Source organism: Fonticula alba (assembly GCF_000388065.1).
Source record: "Fonticula alba strain ATCC 38817 unplaced genomic scaffold supercont2.7, whole genome shotgun sequence".
In the NCBI taxonomy this organism is placed as follows: Eukaryota; order Rotosphaerida; family Fonticulaceae; genus Fonticula; species Fonticula alba.
Genome location: NW_009242977.1, coordinates 1,687,646 through 1,703,557, shown reverse-complemented (window position 1 = coordinate 1,703,557; position 15,912 = coordinate 1,687,646). Strand labels below are relative to the sequence as shown.

Below are 15,912 nucleotides of genomic sequence, written 5' to 3'. Positions count from 1 at the left end.
ACAACAGTTACCGAGTAATCGGGCACCACAAGGCCATGGAGGCGTTGGGGGGGGGGGGGGGGACTTCTCCGAGAGCAATGGACACCCCCCTCCCCCCCTCCCCCCCCCCCGGGTGAGGGGGCCGTTCCTCGGTCTAAGGCTCGCGCACTTCTGTGGCCCGCGGGCCGCACGGCCTCAGACGCTGGGTTCAGAACATATAAAGGCCCCGGGCATCGGGCATCTTCCCACTGAAGGACCCCACCCCCCCTTCCCTCCTCCCGACACACACACGGTGTCTCCCCCTTCTGTGTCTACCCTCCACTCCATTTCCCACAACACCATGTCCATCGGTTGTGCCATCCCCGTTGAGAAGCGCGCTGAGCTTGCTCAGAACGCCGCCAAGATTGTCGCCTCCGGCCGCGGTATCCTCGCTGCCGACGAGAGGTACTTCCCCCCTTCCCCCCCATGCCCAGCGGTCTTTCTTCCCCCGGGTTCCTGACACCGCCCCCCTCCAGCACTGGCACCATTGGCAAGCGCTTCCAGAGCATCAACGTCGAGAACACCGAGGAGAACCGCCGCGCCTACCGCGAGCTCCTCTTCACCGCTGGCGCCGAGCTGGCCGACTCCATTGGTGGTGTCATCATGTTCGAGGAGACCCTCTACCAGAAGGCCGCCGATGGTCGCTCCTTCGTGGAGATCCTCAACGAGGCGGGCATCATCCCGGGCATCAAGATCGACACCGTGCGTACCGTGCATCGCCGATTGGGTGGTCTTTCTCAGCTGGCTTTTTCCTCCACGCGCCCCCTCCGCTCCCCCCCCCCTGACCTCCCTGCTTTGTCACCGATCTCGACACATGCTCTCCCCCCCCCCCCCCCCTGCCCTCGCCTCCCTCACGCACACACCCGGTCACAGGGTCTCGTTGAGATCCCCGGCACCAACGGCGAGACCGTCACCCAGGGCCTCGATGGCCTGGAGGCCCGCTGCGCCAAGTACTACCAGCAGGGTGCCCGCTTCACCAAGTGGCGCTGCGCCCTGCGCATCGACCCGGTCACCGGTGTCCCCTCCGAGCGCTCCATCCGCGCCAACGCCGAGACCCTGGCTCGCATGGCCATCATCTCCCAGCGCAACGGCCTGGTGCCGATCGTCGAGCCCGAGATCCTGATGGACGGCTCCCACGACCTGGCCCAGGCTGTCATCGCCGCCGAGCATGTCCTGGCCATGACCTACTACTACCTGCACCTGCATGGTGTCTTCCTCGAGGGGTCGCTCCTGAAGCCGAGCATGGTCTGCGCCGGTGCCGACTGCCCGGTCTCCTACACCCCGGAGGAGGTGGCCGCCGCCACGGTGACCGTCCTCCAGCGCACCGTCCCCTCTTCGGTTGTCGGCATCACCTTCCTGTCTGGTGGTCAGTCCGAGGAGGATGCCACCCTGCACCTGAACGCCATCAACCGCTTCGACGCCGAGTCCAACCGCAAGCCCTGGAAGCTGACCTTCTCGTACGGTCGCGCCCTGCAGGCCACCGTCCTCAAGACCTGGAAGGGCCAGGCCGAGAATGTCCCCGCCGCCAAGGCCGCCCTTCTCCAGCGCGCCAAGGCCAACTCCCAGGCCTCCATCGGCAAGTACACCGGTGGTGCCGCCAGCGCCGCCGCCAGCGAGACCCTCTACGTTCGCAACTACGTTTACTAAGGGCTTGATTGGTGCGACCAGCGACCGTGGCACGACCCCGGGGTAAGGTGCAGTGCGGGGAGGGGGGCTCCTCTCTCTCTCTCTCTCTCCTCCTCTCTCTCCCTGCCCGTGGCTCGTCCTCCCCCGGCCGCCGCGAGACGACCCTCCTCGCCCGCTTCCCTTGAGCAAGGCGCACGCGTGTTGCGCTCCTTCGTGTATTCCACTGCCATCCTTTCTTCCAGAGTCAATACAGTCAACACACACACACACACCGACACATGTGCCGTCGCATTCTCCTCCTGCCGCGCCCCGGTCTGGGCGTGCCTCCCTCTTTTTGTGCCGCGCTCGTTCTCATCACTCCACGCTCTCTCGGTCCTGGACTCAGTGATTCATTTTGTTCCGGGTCATTTCTCTTGTCCCTTCAATCCCCCCGCGCCGGGATGAGCCTGTCTCGGTGTCGTCCCCGCCTTCCACAGGCCGCCCCACCCCGCCGACCATGAGCCAAATAGCCCCCACGTATGGTCCCCGAATCTGTGGGAAACAAGGGAAAGTCTATTTTTCATATATATATGTGTGTGGGGGGGGAGGGGGGAACGTCTCTGCAGGGAGCTCCGTTGCACAGGGGCGAACACGCACACGGGCACACAGCAAGCGCGCGGATGGGCCCCAACAAAGACAGGTGAAATGATGCCCCGAAGAGGAGGGAGGGAGAGAAGGGGGGGGGGGGGTCGCAGCACATCCATTCGGCCGAGAGAATGGCAAAGGTGACGGCACACCCGCGCGGGGCGCACTCAAAGATCCGAGGTAGAGCGCGAGGCGCGGCCAGCACGCGCATGGCCGGCGGTGTCGTCCGTGGCATCGTGCCAGTCGTCGGCGTCTCCTGGCCCGGCATCAGCCTCAGCATTGGGGCCATCGCCGCCGCCGCCGTCGCCGCCGCCGGTGGTGTTCAGCTCCTCATCCGGCTCCCCGGCTGGGTGCTGCTCTTCGTTGTTGGTGGCGCCGGGATCGGCCTTGTCGTCGGTGGCCGTGGCGTTCTTGGCCGCCTCGGCCGCGCGCTCCTTGGCCAGCTTCTCCTTCTCGAGGGCCTCGCGCGCGGCCTTCCGGGCAGCCGCCTCGAGGGCCTGCCGGGCCTTGGTCTCGACGCGCTTGACAGACCGGCTGACAGCATCCAGCGCGCTGGCCAGCGACCGGGTCTTCTCTTCCCAGTCGCTGGCCGCCTGGAGCGGCGGGTCGCACGCCAGCGGCCCATCCGGCGACCCATCCACCGAAGAGCTCAGGGCATCTGGGCGAACCTGCAGCGAGATCATCTGGTCCTCGCTGGCCGCGCCACCCGGCACACAGGGGGCATACGGGGCCGATGCGCCGGCCGCCGGACGAAGATGCTCGCCCAGCCGGCCATCATCCACCGCCGCCACCAGAGCCATGGCACCGGCAACGTCGGCATCGGCCAGCCAGGCGTCAACCGCCTCGACCGCCGATCCGAGGGCCGCCACGGCGCCAGACACCTCGGTCGAAGCCTTCACGGCTTCCGCATGCTGGGTGCCCTTCAGCAGCGAGGCGGCGCCCTGCTCGATAACGGCGACAGCCGCAGCGCGGGCGTCTACACCAGGTGAGGAGGAGAGGGCGCCGGTCGAGACATAGGGTCACGAGAGGGAGAGCGAGAGAAGGAGAGGGGGAGAGGAATGAGTCGCTGGCCGACTTGCACAGCAAAGAAGGGGAGGCGGGGGGGGAGCGAGGGGGAAAAATGGCAAGAAGGGACGAGGGGCAAGGCTGGTCGGTCACGCACTCTTGACGGCCTCAAGCCCCGGGCCAAGCTGAGCCCAGGCATCGCGCCGGGCCAGGATCGTGCGCTCGAGGTCCTGCAGCTGCTCAAGGCGGCGCTGATACTCGGCGGTCGGGGTGTCGTCATGCTGCCCGGTGCCCGGCTCGTAGTCCTCATACCAATCGCGGAACTCCGACACCATGTTGGACAGCTCGCGGCGCTCGAGCCCCAGGGCAAACCGGGCAAAGGCCGCACCCGGCCAGGGGGACCCGGCGTCGGCATACAGGAACTCATCCTGCGCCGCGCTGAGGGCCCCACCAATCCGGTAAATGGCCCCCTCCAGGGCATTCATCGAGTCGTGCCGAGCCCGACGATCGGCCTCGGCCTGGTCAACACGGGCAATTTGCTCCCGGGCACGGGTCAGCTCCTCGGCCGACAGCCCCGCCGGCTGGCAGGTGATGCGCGACTTGAGGGGGATGACCGTCGACCGGGCCGCGGCCTCCTGCTGGAGCAGCTCCGCCGCGGTGGCATTGCCACCAGCCGTGATGATGACATCCGAGGCCCCGATCTTGGGGGAGGCACTCTCATCAGCCGGCTCGGCCGCGACCGTGGTATCGGTCGGCTGGGCGAACTCCTCATCCTCGGCGGCGTCCTTGTCCGCCGCCTGGGCCTTGTTGCCCTTGATGAATGAGAGGATGTTGCCTGGGGTGGTGGGGGTGGGGGTGCGGCAGTGGCAGGGTGTTGGAGGGAGGGGCGACAAACCAGCGGTCAGATCACATGCCGGAGGGAGGGAGGGAGGGAGGGAGGTCGGTGGGGCCCGGATTGCGGGGGCGGCGGCGGCGGCGGCAAACGCACCAATGATACCGGCCTTGCCGGAGTTTGTGGCCTCGGTGGCCAGGCCAAGTGCCTGGGAGGCCTCGGGACTGACGTGCACCGAGGAATTGACCACGCCAAGCAGCCCGGCTCCGAAGGAGTCCAGGGACAGGAACATGTCCAGGGACAGGGCATCATCCAGCAGGCCGGCCGGGGCGGCGCCGGCGTCAAGCGCACGCAGGGCCTGCTGCACGGCCACCAAAGCCGGCCGCTGCCCGGGGGCCACCTCCACATCCAGGCTGCACAGGGCCCCGGTCTCGGTGGCGCCGATCTGCACCGGGACCGAAAGCCGACCCGTGGCCGCGGCATCGGCAAAGGTGTCCTCGAGCCGATCCAAAAAGGCCGGCGTCACGGGCAGGGTAGTGCGGTCGACCAGGCGCCCGACCGGCCGAGCCAGGGCCCGCCGCGAGGCGGCCGTCTCAAAGAGCGGCACCTCGACCAGCGGGGCGTCGTCCGTGTCGGCGGCCAGGCGGGTCGGCATGAAGACCGGGACCGGGGGGTGCTCGCGCACGCGCACCGTGCGCGTGCGGAAGGTCGACAGAAGAGAGGCCGCGCGGAAGGCGCCACCCAGAGCGGCCGCCTCGTCGGCATTGATGTTGTGGGCCAGGGTCTCGACATTGAGGGCTTCCCGCAGGGCACGCTGGACCAGGGGCACGCGTGTGCCACCGCCAAAGAGCTTGACACTGGTCAGGTCGTCGGCACTCAGGCCGGACCCGGCGAGCGCCGCGCGCACCGTGGCCCCAATGCGCTGGACGATCGGGGCGGCCAGCTCCTCGAAGGTGGCCCGGGAAATGGGGGCCGAAAAGTCCAGCCCATCATGCAGGCCCTCCACACGGGAGATGGTCTCCACGTTGACCGAGAGGACCTGCTTCACGCGGGAGGCCTCATGCAACAGGCGGGCCCGAGCGCGGGGCTCCGAGTAGACCGGGGTCCTGTCCGGAGGGCGGGGTGTAATGGTTGGGGGAGGAGATGTGTAGGGGGGGGGGGGGGGGGAGGGAGGTCAGCCACAAGACTCCAGGGAGACGCTCAAGGCGCGGACCGAGGGGCAAGGCGGTGGTAGGGGTCACGTACTTGCGCTTGTGCGCCCGGTCAAAGAGCGAACCGAGGTGCATGGCAAGCAGCTCATCCAGGGCCCGGCCACCGGAGTTGACATCATGCGTGTGGCTCAGGACATTGAGCTCGAGCGGATCGCGGGCAGTCGGCGCGGCGGCAGTCTTCTTGCCCTTGACCGTGCCAATGGGCGGCTTCGGCACGATGCCCACCACACTGGCGGACACGCTGCCGGCGCCGATGTCCACAAAGAGATGGGTCTCCTTCTCGGACAGACGCGTGCCAATCGCATATTGGAGGGCGGCTGGAAGGGCGTGTGGGGGGGGGGGGGCGGGGAGAGAGAGAGAGAGATCGCGCGTATGCATCAGCAGCATGGCAAGATGGGTGTCAGCAACATGAGGCAGGTGGCGGCAGCCGGCCGAGTGTCGGGCCGTCTCCCCCCCCCCGCGGCCAGAGTGACGAGCGAGGGCGTACCGGAGGTCGTCGAGTGGGTGAGCCCCAGGACATTCAGGCCGGCCAGCTTGGCGGCGTTGAGGATAGCCTTGCGCTGGGGCTGGGTGAAGTACGAGGGAATGACCAGGACTGTGTCGGTGACAGGCTCGCCGGTGGAGTGCGCGGCAAAGGTGGCCGCCTCGGCCAGCTGAATGGCAATCAGCTCCTGAATGGGCGACGCCCAGGCAAAGCGAAGGGGGCAGGGAGGGGGATGGGGGCGACGGTTAGGGAGGAGGGACGAGGCCAGAATGCACAGCGGCCCGCGGGCGGGCGAGGGAGGGCGGGACCACAGGGAAGGCCAGGGGATGGCGCGCACCTCGACATGGAATTCGGCACCATCTGGACCCTTGAGCAGCAGGCGATCAGCCCCGGTTTCCTGGTCCTGGCGCACGACCACCTGGTTGGCAGAGCGCTCCAGATAAGAGATCACCTTGGGATGGTCGGCCGGCAGGCCAAGAATGTCCAGGAGGCCGGTGTAGGTGTGGTGCGGCTGGCGCGAGGCCGATGCCAGGGCCGTGTCGCCGATGAGGCGCTCGCCGTCCCGGGCGAAGCCGATCGATGACGCGGTCTTCCGCTGGGACGAGGGGTTGAGGGCGATGTCCATCGGCGAGCCGGGCCGGACATAGGCGACCTGGGCGCAGATCGGGCAGACATGGGGTGGGGCGGGGCGGCGGCAGGGGTAATGTCAGGCACAGCAGCCAGAGACCGGGGTCGAAATCCGAATGGGCGCGTACCTTGAACCACTCGGAGCCATAGTCGATCGACATGACCGACGCGGCGCTGGCCGTCGAGGCGAGGGCCATACCCAGCAAGGCCAGCGTGCTGACCATCCGGCCGAGAGGCTGGCGCCGCCCGGAAGTTTCGGAGGCGGTCATGTCAGGTAGGGGGGGGGGGGGGGGGGGATGCTTTCGTCGGAGAGAAAGAGGAAAGGCAGGGGAAGGGGGGCGGGTGTGGGAAAGTGTGGTACCAGGCCGGGAGGGGGCATCAAGCCGGCGGGCATGCTTTTGAGGCTGCGGGCTCCGGCGGAGGTCCCACCCCTCGCCCTGCGCCCCAGAAGTGTGCCGGCCGGGGGTGGGGCTGATTATGCCGCGGCTTCCGCGAACACCGGGCCGTGTGTGCACCGGTGGCGGGCATGATGTACATCTGTCTCTGGGCACGGATGTTCGCGAACACCGAGGACAGGGCCCGAAGGAAAAGGGCAGGGGGGGGGGAGAGGGGGGGGGGGGTTAACGCGGCCATGGCTGCTGACACACGGCGAGTCGATGCCCCCCCGCCAAGCTGTCCCCCCTGGTCCTGCCTTGGCCAGCGCGCTCGGGACACATGCGCGTGTACACACACATACGTACACACACATACACGAACGGACACATACACGAACGGACACACACACACACACACACACACACACACACACACACACACACACACACAAACAATGGGCATTTCGCATGGAGGGGGGCGGCCCGAGAGAGCGCGGATCTGTCAACACCGGCAATCGGCGGGTCCCGCCTAGCCCCGCGGCCCGGGGGCGGTGGTGGCCGAGAGTGCGGAAGCAATTCATCCGTTCTAGAAGGGGGGGGGGAGATGCCCGGTTCGGGGCGGGGCTGGGGCCTGTGTGTATGTACGTGTGGGGGCGCGCGGGGGCGGGGCAAGACACGCCCGGGCGATACATTTGTTGAAAGTCTATTGGTCGGGAAGAAAAGTCCCAGTCACGTGCGGGAGATGGCTACATATCAGCGCACTGGTGGTTGTTCCGGCGGCAGATGGCTTGGTCGATCTGGCGGGCTGGGGCGGGGGGCAGAAAAAAGGCCCCCCCCCCCCCGAGGGGCCCTGCCCGTGTCTCCTTTGCTCACTTGCCAGCCTTCTCCTCCTCGGACGGAGAGGAGGTGGCCTGCTGCTCGGAGCCGGGCTCGCCCTCACTCCCGACAGCCGGAGAGGACCGGAGCGTGGCCATGTCCAGGGCCGGGAGTTGCTGCGACTCGATGGCCGGGTTCTCCAGGCGGTTGGCGGCCACCAGCGCGTCGGCCCGGGCGGCGGTCTCGGCAGCCTTGAGCTCCTCGATGCGCATCATCTTCTGCCGGGTCTGCTCCATGAGCTCGGCGATGTCCTTGGACACGTAGTTCTCGTCATGCTTGGCGATCAGGAGGTTACTGCGGAACAGCATGGCCTCCCGGTCGAAGTGGCCCTCCACCACGACACTCTGGCCCTCCTTGAAGAGATCCGGCAGCATGGCATCACCGCGGTAGATGACGGCCACATCGTTCATCAAATCCGTCAGGATGAACACACAATGGTGCATGTAGTCCAGCGACCGGAAGGACCCGGGCTTGACCATGCCGCCCACGCGAATGACCGGCATCGATTGGAGGACATCCGCCGAGGGGGGATTGATGGTCACCTGCCCCGGCTCGAGGAAGGCATGCAGCAGCGACGGGTCATCGATCTCCTCGCCGAGAAGCTGCGTTGGGGTCACATAGACGGCCAGCTGGGCGCCGAAGCGCTGGAAAAACAGGTGCGTCGCGCCAGCAAGACCGACGACACCCACGGCCGCCATGATGATCCTTTCGTGCAGGGGTGGAGGGCGGGAAGGGGCGGGGGGAAGCAAGGTCCTGGAGAGTTAGACCAAAGGGAGAGGGAGAAGGAGGGAAGGAAAAAGGTGTCGAGCCGCCGAGATGACACGCACCGCTTCTTCATGCGGTCCTTGGCAATGCGCTCCTGCATGGCCTTACGGTGGGTAGCACTGGATGGGGAGGGGGTGGGATGGTAAGTGGGGGGCCGCGGCCGAGGGCATGGGCCGGCGAGGGGGAGGGGTCGCACGTAGCGCTGCGGGAGGCGGTGGCAGCAGCGCCAGCCTCCTGCGAGTACATGCGGGCTGCGTCCGGGCGAGAAGTGAAGCAGAAGGCAGAGTGTGTGTGTGTGTGTGAGAGAGAGAGAGAGATAGAGAGAGGGCGGGGCGGGGATGGGCGGTGAACATGATGTTGAGCCACAGCGAGGGGGAGGCAGACACAGAGGCGGGCGCACCAACACCACGGGCAGAGGCCGACTCCTGGGATGTCAAGATCGGGATGAGACGATAGGGGGGTGTCAGAGAAGCGGACGAGCTGTGGGGAGAGCCGGGCGAGGGGGGGTCGAGGTGACCCACGCGAGCCATGATGGCAGGGCAGACGCACAACAGGCTGAGCCAGAGCCATCGGAATGCGGGCGGTCTGGGCGCGCAGAGGCGGGCCAGCACGCAGAAGGACGCGAGATACAGTGCGAGAGAACATATTCCGGAGCCAGGAGAGGGTGGGGGGGGGGGAGTGGAAGGAAGAAGGAGAGAGAGGGGGAGAGAAAGAGAGAGAGGGAGGGAGAGAGAGGCAGGTGGTGGGAGGGGGACAGGAGGATCTCTGTCCGGACGCCCCGATCTCCGGGCCGGTGCTCTCACATGGGAGTCTCTTCGGTGAGACCTGGCATCCTTCTGGCCGCCCCGGATGGCGGCCGGGCGCAGCACAGCATAGACTGGGCCAACGCTCCAAGGATGCGGATGGTGTGTGTGTGTGTGTGTGTGTGTGTATGTGTGTGGCAGGCACACATGCGCACGCCCGGCCCCTAAACGTGGTGCGAGCGGTGGAGCGCGCGGACACGTGTCGCAGATTAGCAGGATCATATGACTCCAAGGCGCGCACGGGATCGGCGCGATCCTCTCATGGCTCCAATCCCCGGTCGCGCGCTTGCCCGCGGATGGGGGCCCGGAGAGTGCCGAGGACGAGGGGGGTTTTCCGGCACCGGCCGCCCCCACATGCCGACACGGTGGTACCCAAGGCACCTCACATCCCTCCCCTCCCCCCCCCGCCCCCGCCCCCCTTCTGCCCCCTCTCCTGTCTCATCCCCGCCGCTGCTTGCTGCCTTTCCCCCCCCCCCCCCCCCCCTCTTTTCCTGGCACGTGGAATTCCGCTCCTCCGGCTGCCTTCACCGCTCCTCCATCAACACGCGCATCCATCCGGGAGCCGGGCCCCGTGGTGATCTGCGAGACCGAGCCCGGCACATGAGGCCTGGCCTATGGCGACGGCCGCTGAGCCAGTCAGCGCTCGGCGGTCGCTGCTTGGGCTCCATGGCTCGGCCTCTATCCAGTCGGCCGGTTCTCTTTGACGATGGCAGTGACGATGACGACAGTGACAGCGATATGGGCTTCGGCCATCCCGGCGAGCCGCCGTTGGGGAGGGATCCTTGGGCCGCCAGCGCGGCCGCCGGTGCCATTCACTCCTCCCTGTCACACCTGAGTCCCAGCGAAGCGAGCATGCTCCTGCGTCGGGCGCGGCAGCTGGCCCCGAATGCCACTCGGTCCTTCCTAGATCGTCTGCCGGTGGCCAGGGCGGCATTGGCGCCGGTTCCCGAGCCGCAAGCCCCGTCTGCCCCACCTGCTTCGGCTAGGCCGGCCGCCTCGGCCGTTCCGGCCTCCCCCTTGGCCACACCGCTGCCGCTGGTGCATTCGCCAGCCCACTCGCCCTCGAGGGTGGCACTGCGGCTGGACATGCCGGGCGCCTGTGCAACCGCCCCGGCCAATGGCCTCCCCCTTCCCCGGCGCTTTGCGATGGCCGACGAGGCGGAAAGCATTCGCGAGCTGGTATCCGCCGTGGCCGCCGTCGGCGCGGTGCTGGGTGCCTGGCAATCGGAGGACTTCCGCCGGGAATTTTCCCCGACGCATTTGGCCGATGGTCCGCCCGGGGAATGTGCCGCGTGTGCACGGCACCGAGCTTCCCTGCCGCCGCCATTGCCTGGCGCCGGCGACACTCTCCCGCGGCCCGAGCGCTGTTCGCGCCTCCGGACCGCCCTTCACATGGCCCAGGTTGCCCGATGGGCCGCTCATCTGGGCTCCGGATGGTCCTCCAGCCTGGCAGCCGCCCCGGGCTCGGCTTCCTGGCTGGCGCCCCTGTGGCAGGCAGCCGGCCTCGGCAACTTGCCTCCCGCGGCGGCCATCGGGCCATGGCATCAAATTCGCGGGCCTCTTAGCACTCGCGAGGTGCACGACCTGGTCGGCCGGGTGACCTCGCTCGGGTCCGTGCAGCGGATTCTCGGCGCATCACGATTGGCCCTCGCCCGGCCGCTTGGCCACCCCGGCGCCGGGACCGGCAGCCAGGCAGGCGCTTGGGTCCTCCCGCACTTGGTTTGTCTGGATCCCGGGCGATGGCGTGTGAGTCAAGCTGGCGATGCCTTCTTTGCCATTTACGCCCTGGCTCCCGGACCCGAGGGAGGCGACGCGGCGCCCGGCCGATCGCCGAGCCACCCACTCCCTCTACCGGCGCTGCCTGCCCGACCTTCCGACACATGTCCGTGTGCAAAGGCCGGGCTGTCTGCCGTGTGATAGACTGTTTCCCCCCCTCCCTTTTTATAAAACGAATTATCCCCCCCCCCCCCCTCTCAGGATCCTCCTCCATTCTGCAAACGTCCATTGGAGTGTCTATGTTTGTATTGCGTCCCTGGCGAGACTTACCTCCGCGAACGGGAAGAGAGAGGGAGGATGTGTGCGCGAGCACGCGAGAAAAGAAGAGGGACAGAGTACGTATGCACTCACAGACCGATCACTTGCATGCTGGCTTCGATCTTATCATAGGCTCTGAAGCGGGGGCGCAGGCAGGACATTGGGCTGTGTCAGTCGGACAGGCAAACGAGACAGAGAGACATGCATGGAGACGGCAGCGACAGAGAGGACGCAATGGGGGATCAAAGGGGGGGGGGGGGGGGGCACGAACTGGACAAAGTGCTCAACCAGGGCCGGGGTGGACACCAGTGCTGCGGGAAGGGCCCCACGCCAGGCGGCAACCCATTGGAGAATTTGCCGGAAGAGAGCGCGCGCAGCTGCGAGGCCGTCCTCACGAGCGGCCTCGGTCGCCACATGTGCCAGCCACTCATCGAGCACGGTCATCCACTGGGGGAGAACACCGTGGGTCCAGAGACGCAGGTACGCCGTTGCGGGGAGGACCGTGCCAAAGGCAATCAGAATCCGGAGGGGACCTGATGTGTTTGTGTATGTATGGGTGTGTTGTTCCTCTGAGTCAGCAAACACACGCTGGAGATCTGCCCCAGCAGCGGGCAATTTTGCGTCGATCGCCGGGAGGAAAAAAAGAGAGAGCAAGAGAAAGAGAAAAGAGAGAGCGAGAGAAAGAGAAAAGAGAGAGCGAGAGAAAGAGAAAAGAGAGAGAGATAGCTGGGAAAAAAGACAGGCCCGTCATATCCCTCCCGGCGACATACCGGTATTCTGGCCGGATGGATCGATAACCAGGCGTTTGATGTGATGGAAGGCGGCCGGGGGAGATGCCGACCCGGGGCCCACGCCGGCCAAGTGTGCCAGCTTCGGATACACGCTGGCCAGGGCCAGCTGCCGGGCGTGATCAGGCGACACAAGCGTGCAGGCCGGGTCGGCCGGGGCCACACGCAAGATGGCCTCGCCAGTGGGACCGCGCTCGGCCGGGCCCAGCGGCAGCAAATGCCCCCACTGGGCCACAAGCAGCGCGGCGAAGGTGCGCCAATCTGTCAGCGGCACACTTGCGGCTCCCGGCCCGGCGAGCAGATCGATCACCCGCCGGCGGATGGCCTCCACCGAGGCGAACAATTCCGCCCCGAACACCGGGCCCCAGAGGGCCACCCAGCCGGTGGACGCGGCCCCCAACTCGGGAAGCGCGTCTCGGCGCTCAAGCAAGTCAAACACCTCGGCCTGGCGCCCGGGTGACAGCCCGGCGAAGCGATCCCGACCCGTCAGAGATCGCAGGACGTGCGCCATGCCGGCATGGCTGGCCGCTGCCCCGGCCATCGGGCCGCCAGGACGGTTGAGCGCCGAGCCCGGGCGCCACGACCGGCAGGCCTCCTCCACGCGTGGCAAAACCAGGCGCGTCAGCAGGTGAACCTGCAACGTCGGCGGAAGGAGGTCCGGCTGCGAGGAGCACCAAACCTCGATGAAGTCCGACATGAGCTTCGTCGACACCGTGCATGTGGGGTTCCACTCATTACTGGGAGGGGGAGAGGCGGTCAGCGAGCCGCTGGGCGGCGTGTCTGGGCGAAACGACAGCGACGGGGGTGGATGGCAAATGCAACCCAGCGCGCGGGGGGGGGGGAGGGCGAGGCAGCACGCACATGATGGCCGATCGGACGGTCGGCAGCCAGTGCTCCCAGACAATCAAGTCGAAGTAGGAGCCAGGAGGCCCGGCAGTGCGCATGGCAGGCAGGGCCCCAGTCGAGGCCGACGCCCCGGACGATGGGACCGGCTGCCGGAGCAGCGGCCGCCAGGTGGCCAGCGCGGCATGGTCCCGGTGTGAGTCCACCAGCGGCAGGGCCCACCCCTCGGCACCGGCGGCCATGCGCTGGGCAAAGTAGGGGAGTGCCGCGGCGGCTGCCAGTTCGGCCGTGATCTCCGAGAGGCCGCCGGCCACCGGGTGCTCGTCAAGCACCTGGGCCGCCTCGGCCAGGCGATCCAGCTCGGCCACCTCCTCGACCAGGTATCGGCCGAAGAGTTCGGCCACGAAGGCCACCGGGTCGGCCAGGCCAGCCAGCGACCGGGCATCCACCGGCAGCCCATACCGCATGAGGAGAGCTCGCAAGAGGGCCGCCTGCTTGCCGGGCTGTGTCGGCGAGGGGGCGCCGCTTGTCACCCCGAACACTCGGTCCAGGGATTGGCAGAAAAAGAGAAGCTGCTCCAGGGCTGATGCCGGTGCCGCCGGGAAGCCAGCCTCCGGCGGGTAGGAAAGTGCCAGTCCAGGCGGCGATGTTGGATCTCCGCCGAGCACGGGTAACGCCCCGGCCAGCCCCTCGGCCGACTGGTCCGGCCAGTGGCGCAGCAACTCCACAAAGTCCCGGTGGAAGTGCCCGACCGCCGTGGCCAGCCGGGCCACATGGTCGGCGAGGCGTTGCAGGGCCGATGCTCGACGGGCCAGGCGCTCGCGCTGCGCTTGACATTGGGTGGCCACACGACGCCCGCGCAAGGCCCCGGCCCTGGCACGCTCCAGGTGGTCGGTGGCCTCTTGCAGGCTCTCATAGTCGTGCTCGACGAGGAGGGCCACATTGTGGCGGATTTCCGGGAAGGCCATGCCGGCATGGTAGCGCGTGTGCCCGTCCGGCAGGTCGCCAGCCAGGGCGGCCGCCGAGCCGGGCCCCGCTCGGAGGACCTCCTCCACCGAGAGGGCAGGCGCCTCGGCCGCGCGAATCTCCTCCAACGTGCGGAAGACCAGCTTCGGGGGCCGCGGCCGCGCCGGGCCCCGGGGAGCGTCCTCCACATCCGACATGTCCGACTCATCGGATCCGGACAAGGAGGCGGCCCCGCTTTCGCTGTCGCTCTCGCTGCCGGAGGAGGAGGAAGAGGCCGCGGCCCCGCGTCGACTGGCGCTCCGACCGCGCCGCGTGCGCTGTCCCCGCGAGCCGGGCCCCTCCCCGCCGTCAATCGTGAGGCCAGCCTGCGGGTCGCGCACGACCGCCTTGATCGGCTCAACCAGACCTTGGCCATGCTTGCCCAGGCCGCGACCCTGAGGACGGATGTTTCGGGTGGCAGCAGGAGATGGGGAAGGACATTAGAGGGAGTGGGAGGGCGAAAGGAGCCACAGCCAGAGGAGAAAGAGAGGGGGGGAGAGAGAGCGAGAGGGGGGGAGAGAGAGCGAGAGAGAGCGAGAGAGAGAGAGAGAGAGAGCGCGCGCGCGAAAGAAAGAAAGACAGAAAGAGCAGGGAGGGGACGGGCAAAGCCGATGGCGGCGTACCGGCTGGAAGCCCATCTGCAAAAGGAGCTTCATGCCGATGCCCTTGGTGTGGCGCTCGAAGGAGGCGAAATCCCGCGACAGCGGCTGCTGGACGGCCGGCCGCGTGGGCTTCCGGCGACCCATGCTCGAGGAGTACTCCGATCGGCCGGTGGCCGGGGTGGCAGCGGCAGCGGCGGCCGGCGCCGAGGACGACGTGCCGTCAGAGTCCTCATCCGACAGGGCAATCTGCTCGGTGTTGTTGGTGTCGGCGGCGGCCTCGGGCTTCTGGCCGCCAACGATGCCGGCCGACACGAACATCATCATCGATCCGTCCAGGCTGAGTGCATATATGCCAAATGTGTCCTCGGTGTGAGTCAGATGGGGAGATGAGATGCAGCACAGGGCGCGAGTGGGAGGGCAGCAAAGGGGGGAAGCGACGCACGTCGGGCCCGAGCCAGACTGGAGGCCGAGACCGGGTGATTTGGAAGTCCGGCCGCCACCCTGACGGGCCCCCTCGAAGCCGACGAAGGCGGCCGACTCCTCATCCGAGTCGGAATCCGCCCCGCCCAGGGAAAAGAACGAGCCGTAGGCGGCCGCATCGCGGTTTATTTCCCGGCGCTTGCGAGCTGCAACACGTTAGCACACTTTCAGGGCCGGGGCAAGGTGGGCCACCTGAACCGGCAGGGGCCAAGCCCGGAGGGCGGATTGCGTTTGGAGGATGGCGCACCGAATTCCGCGTCTGCATCGCGATCGCCAGACCAGCCGGACATGCCGACGAGGGGGGGGGGGGGGGGAGAGAGAGAGAGAGAGAGGAGGCAGGGGAGAAAGGAGAGAAAGAGGAGATGGAGGAATTCGGCACAGCCCCAAGGCCAGGGGGAGGGAGGAGATGGGAAAAGGGGCGAAAGATACGGTGGAAGTGAGATGCTCACGGGCGCGAGTCGCCTGGCCAGGGCGTCCCTGCATTTGGACCTGAGCCTCCTCGCCCGTTGTCTGCCCTGCCCTGCCACACTCCACCAGCCGGGTGGACTAGCCCCAGACGTGTGGGAGGAAGAAAAAAAAGGGACCCACCATGGGAAGAGGCCAAGCCGCGATGCCGCGCGCGTACGGGCCTCCCCCCCCCCCCCCCCCCCCCCTGCAAAAGGAAGTGCGCCGAGTGCACGCGCATGCGCAGGTGTGTGTATTTTAGTGGGGGCCGAAATTCGTTGGCAGTTTACGGCTTCAAGCCAGCCGCCCCTTGGCAGAGAACTGCCGCCGGGAGAGGTTGTTGATATCGTACTCGAGGAGGGCATGCTCGGTGGCTGGGTGTGTGGGGTCGCGGCCGCGAGGCGCCCGGGCAAGGCGGGCGAGAGACGGGGGACACGGAGACCAGGAACACCGAGGCGTGTGATCGGCGGG

General features: G+C 67.5%; 5 protein-coding genes across 6 annotated transcripts; 1 reads left to right on the top strand and 4 right to left on the bottom strand.

The window, feature by feature from the left end:
- The first annotated feature begins 244 nt into the window (after positions 1 to 244).
- On the top strand, positions 245 to 1,757 carry H696_04564 (fructose-bisphosphate aldolase class-I). Its single transcript, XM_009498446.1, has 3 exons — positions 245 to 423; positions 495 to 720; positions 892 to 1,757. Exons 1-3 carry the CDS (start codon positions 320 to 322, stop codon positions 1,663 to 1,665), a joined length of 1,104 nt encoding a protein of 367 aa, XP_009496721.1. The 5' UTR covers positions 245 to 319; the 3' UTR covers positions 1,666 to 1,757.
- Positions 1,758 to 2,435: 678 nt separating this feature from the next.
- Positions 2,436 to 6,713, bottom strand: H696_04563 (hypothetical protein; the record flags this gene model as incomplete). Its single annotated transcript, XM_009498445.1, has 7 exons — positions 6,556 to 6,713; positions 6,138 to 6,452; positions 5,804 to 5,987; positions 5,351 to 5,633; positions 4,262 to 5,211; positions 3,431 to 4,108; positions 2,436 to 3,244 (listed from the first exon to the last, which is right to left on the bottom strand). Exons 1-7 carry the CDS (start codon positions 6,694 to 6,696, stop codon positions 2,436 to 2,438), a joined length of 3,360 nt encoding a protein of 1,119 aa, XP_009496720.1. The 5' UTR covers positions 6,697 to 6,713.
- Positions 6,714 to 7,387: 674 nt separating this feature from the next.
- H696_04562 lies at positions 7,388 to 9,116 on the bottom strand. 2 transcript variants are annotated; one of them, XM_009498443.1, is made up of 5 exons: positions 8,992 to 9,116; positions 8,843 to 8,867; positions 8,639 to 8,693; positions 8,505 to 8,561; positions 7,388 to 8,382 (listed from the first exon to the last, which is right to left on the bottom strand). In XM_009498443.1, the coding sequence occupies exons 1-5, from the start codon at positions 9,085 to 9,087 to the stop codon at positions 7,671 to 7,673; spliced, it is 945 nt and encodes a 314-aa protein (XP_009496718.1). In that variant the 5' UTR covers positions 9,088 to 9,116; the 3' UTR covers positions 7,388 to 7,670. The 2 variants fall into 2 exon arrangements, with proteins under 2 accessions (XP_009496718.1, XP_009496719.1); XM_009498444.1 differs by lacking the exons at positions 8,843 to 8,867; positions 8,992 to 9,116 and having other exon boundaries at positions 8,639 to 8,746.
- Positions 9,117 to 9,725: 609 nt separating this feature from the next.
- Positions 9,726 to 11,205, bottom strand: H696_04561 (hypothetical protein). The gene has a single exon (XM_009498442.1). It carries the CDS (start codon positions 10,788 to 10,790, stop codon positions 10,149 to 10,151), a length of 642 nt encoding a protein of 213 aa, XP_009496717.1. The 5' UTR covers positions 10,791 to 11,205; the 3' UTR covers positions 9,726 to 10,148.
- A 44-nt stretch (positions 11,206 to 11,249) lies between these two features.
- On the bottom strand, positions 11,250 to 15,294 carry H696_04560 (hypothetical protein). The gene is made up of 7 exons (XM_009498441.1): positions 15,245 to 15,294; positions 14,960 to 15,143; positions 14,539 to 14,854; positions 12,929 to 14,310; positions 12,050 to 12,804; positions 11,551 to 11,812; positions 11,250 to 11,414 (listed from the first exon to the last, which is right to left on the bottom strand). Exons 1-7 carry the CDS (start codon positions 15,285 to 15,287, stop codon positions 11,369 to 11,371), a joined length of 2,988 nt encoding a protein of 995 aa, XP_009496716.1. The 5' UTR covers positions 15,288 to 15,294; the 3' UTR covers positions 11,250 to 11,368.
- Positions 15,295 to 15,912: the final 618 nt, after the last annotated feature.